This window comes from Zea mays, chromosome 3 (genome assembly GCF_902167145.1).
Source record: "Zea mays cultivar B73 chromosome 3, Zm-B73-REFERENCE-NAM-5.0, whole genome shotgun sequence".
Classification (NCBI taxonomy): domain Eukaryota; kingdom Viridiplantae; phylum Streptophyta; class Magnoliopsida; order Poales; family Poaceae; genus Zea; species Zea mays.
Genome location: NC_050098.1, coordinates 212,704,224 through 212,707,387, shown reverse-complemented (window position 1 = coordinate 212,707,387; position 3,164 = coordinate 212,704,224). Strand labels below are relative to the sequence as shown.

Below are 3,164 nucleotides of genomic sequence, written 5' to 3'. Positions count from 1 at the left end.
AAACTTTACACACTAACGTTACAGAGGCGCCCTTTGGAATGCATGCACTACCTAGCACTGCCTCTTCTAATCTTCCCACCTGCACTGCACGAGGTGGCTACGTGCTTCGCGCACCGGCAGCTTGAGAAGCCTTGCAGCCGTAGCCCGGTGTAGGCCAGCCACAGCCACAGGCACAGGCACCTCCTCTCGCCTGTCGCTCCGTGCTGCGGGGGCCCGTGAGAGCCTGCAGTGTGCCGCACGGCGCGTAGCGCACCCGTCAGGCCGTCACACCGCTCCGCCGGAACCGAAGGACTCGGTCTGGAACCCTGGCCCACGTGCTTCGAGACTGACACCCGGACCCGCCGCCACCTCAGAATTCCAAACGAACCCACGACCGGCCGCTTCTCCGGCACGCGGACTCGTGCCTCGTGCGCACGCACTTGCTCGCTGCCGGCGGGATCGGCTCGCGACTCGCGAGCACTTGGTACACCCGGCCAGCTCGGGAGGAGACAGGGGGATCTCGGGTCTCATGCCCTTTGCACAAGTCGAGTGACCCACCGGCCCAAAGCCTGTCCTGCCCTGTCCTGCCCGGCTGCCCCTGCGTCCGTGGCGATGCCTGGCTTACCTGCCTTGCCCCTGTGGCAAAACGCTGCGATATTTCTAGGGAAACAAAATTTGTGAAGACCTCCAGATGTCTCCGTGCAGGCCCCGCATGGATGGGAGCCACGCGTTCTAAAAATGAATTGATCATACTACGCTGTTTGTTTTTCCCCTGCGCATCACCGCATCGGCTCCTAGGAGTTCATGCCGTTCGGCTCCGGCTCCGGCTCAACACGCACAAGCGCACGCAGGCTCAATCTCCTATCACCGCCATACCACTTCGTTCCTCCCACTGTCCCACACGCGCTCGCTGCCGTCTCCCGCCTACCTCGGTTCTAGGGCCCCACGTGAACTCGGCGACGCGCGTTCCAGTCCTCTCCGCTGTACAGGTGGATCATGGATTTGTTGACAGTCCACAAATACAGAAAGCCGACCTGAGCGTTTGTGTTCCAAAATAGTTTGAACTTGATCCAAACAGAATGTTTAAAGCATTGTTAGCATGTCCCAACGTCGAAAATCAAGCTGTCAGTGGTCATCGGTCACGATTCACGAACGTCGCGGGACCACACAGATCACTCGCCTCGCCATATCACAGACCGACGTACGTCGTTGGCGGCGCTCATGAGACTCACGTCGTTGACTCATGGCCATGCCGCGCGAGCCTAGCCGGAGCCGCGTTCTCGTCGCCTAGGAGCCAGCCGAAGCGCTAAAGGAAAAAAAAAAGAAAAGAAATACCGTAAGGGAGCCATGTCTCGTCTCACTGCCTGATCAATTTTTAGGACGCCTGGCTTTCGTCCGCGCTGGGCCTGCTTTCATCCTCGGCCCTCCCTGCTTTCCTCCACCGCCCGCCGCCACGGCGTTCCCCGGCAAGCGGACCGCCGCAGCCAGCCAGCCCGCCCTGCGCCACGCGGCGCCCGCTGCCTCTGCTTCTCACGTTGCGTTGCCTCGCCTCGCCTCGCCGCAGTGCGCGGACGGTCCGTCGGTCGCGAGGAGTCATGCCGGCGACCGCGGATCCGAGGGCGGAGCCGCCGCCGCCCGCGGCGTCGCACCACCTCAAGCCGTGGGCGCCCCCGTCGCCTCGCACCCACCGCGTGCCTTCTTCCCTCCCGGCCCCAGGCCCTGCAGTTACCGGGGGAGGCGCCGCGCGCGATCGGCGCCGCTCGTCCTCTTCGTCGCACCGACGTGTCGGCGCCGTGCAGCAGCAGGAGATGCCCTGTGACGGCCGGGTAAAAGATCTCCGCGCTAAGCTCATGGGCCACCTCCGCGACGCCGCCGACCGCCTCCATCTGCCGCCCCCGTCGTCGCCGCGTAGGCCGCAGCCGCAGCCGCGGTCGCCGGAACCCGAGCCGCCAGCGCCGCCAACGCGGCCGACGCCGTCTCAGAAGGAGGAGGCTACGGCCGCCAGGCCGTGGAACCTGCGTGACCGCAAGTGCCGCCGACCAACGGCGCGCGGGGCGGCCGCGGCCGCGGCACTCGAACTCGACGCGTCTCCCGCGTGGGAGGCCGGGGTGGAGAAGGCTCGGCGGTCCGTGCCCCGAGAGCGCGCGCCGTTCGCCCTGGCGCTGACGGCGGGGGAGGTGGAGGAGGACGTGTACGCGCTGACCGGCGCCCGGCCGCGGCGGCGTCCCCGGAAGCGTCCTCGCGTCGTGCAGCGGCAGCTCGATGTAAGGCCAATTCCCGAAACTGCCCCTCGTGCTCCACCTATATATATAATATTGCACGAGAGAGAGAAAAAATAGCAACGTATTTTATCGCTCGATACGCTTTTTAGCCTCTGCTTGGCCAGCACAGATATTATTATTCTGTGTACTCTCGTCATCGGATAAACTATCCAATTCTTGTTCGGAAGAACACAACACTGCCGATCCATCCAGCTAATCTCGTTCTGGCTATTGTCCCGTGCAGTCGCTGTTCCCCGGGCTATGGCTGACCGAGATCACCACCGACGTCTACAAGGTCCCCGACGAGTAGCAAAGCCCGCCACCTGCTCCGAGCCTCCAACCCAGCGGCCGTCCAGATAGTTGTTCACCATTCTACCCTTGTGTCATGAGTCGCCAAAAACATTGAACATAATCTGTCTGTAAGTAGGTCTAGTCGATTTGAGGATACTAGCTAGGTGCTTGTGTGCGCTCTCTTATATGTTCCGTCGCTTGTAACACTTTTTTTCCCTTTAAAGATCCAAGCAGTGTCCATCGGTCGTTCTCTCGCTCTATGGTGGACGGTAGCCAGTGCGGCTGCATGCTTGTAACCCACTCCGAGATCCTTATCACTCGCTGCCTCTGCAACTCTCAAGTTGCACGGTTTCATGATGATCTGCGTGCAGCGGGCAGAGGGGCAGCTCAAGTTGTGCTAATACTATCTTCAGCGTAGCATCTATATTCCGCCACCTATCTTATTCTTTATTTTAAACTGCAAGAATAGTATTTTGCACATCCATATATACGTTCTAACTTGAGACTCTGTTACATTTAAGTTACAACACGAAGGGTCACTTATCTAAAACAATTTTTATTATTGACCTACACTTACTTCGACGCTATATTAACTTTTTTTTATAGATTTTTAGTTGTCATAAAACACATTAA

At 59.7% G+C, this 3,164-nt stretch overlaps 1 protein-coding gene across 1 annotated transcript; it reads left to right on the top strand.

Moving 5' to 3' along the window:
* The first annotated feature begins 669 nt into the window (after positions 1–669).
* LOC103651325 (MAP7 domain-containing protein 1) lies at positions 670–2,888 on the top strand. The gene is made up of 2 exons (XM_008676947.3): positions 670–2,243; positions 2,485–2,888. Exons 1-2 carry the CDS (start codon positions 1,575–1,577, stop codon positions 2,548–2,550), a joined length of 735 nt encoding a protein of 244 aa, XP_008675169.1. The 5' UTR covers positions 670–1,574; the 3' UTR covers positions 2,551–2,888.
* Positions 2,889–3,164: the final 276 nt, after the last annotated feature.

What these genes read in the sequence shown, in the direction of transcription:
- LOC103651325 (XM_008676947.3), top strand. Translation starts at nt 1,575, where the DNA reads ATGCCGGCGACCGCGGATCCGAGGGCGGAGCCGCCGCCGCCCGCGGCG. An exon ending in TCGTGCAGCGGCAGCTCGAT is followed by an intron (nt 2,244 to 2,484) that starts GTAAGGCCAATT and finishes TGTCCCGTGCAG; the next exon opens with TCGCTGTTCCCCGGGCTATG.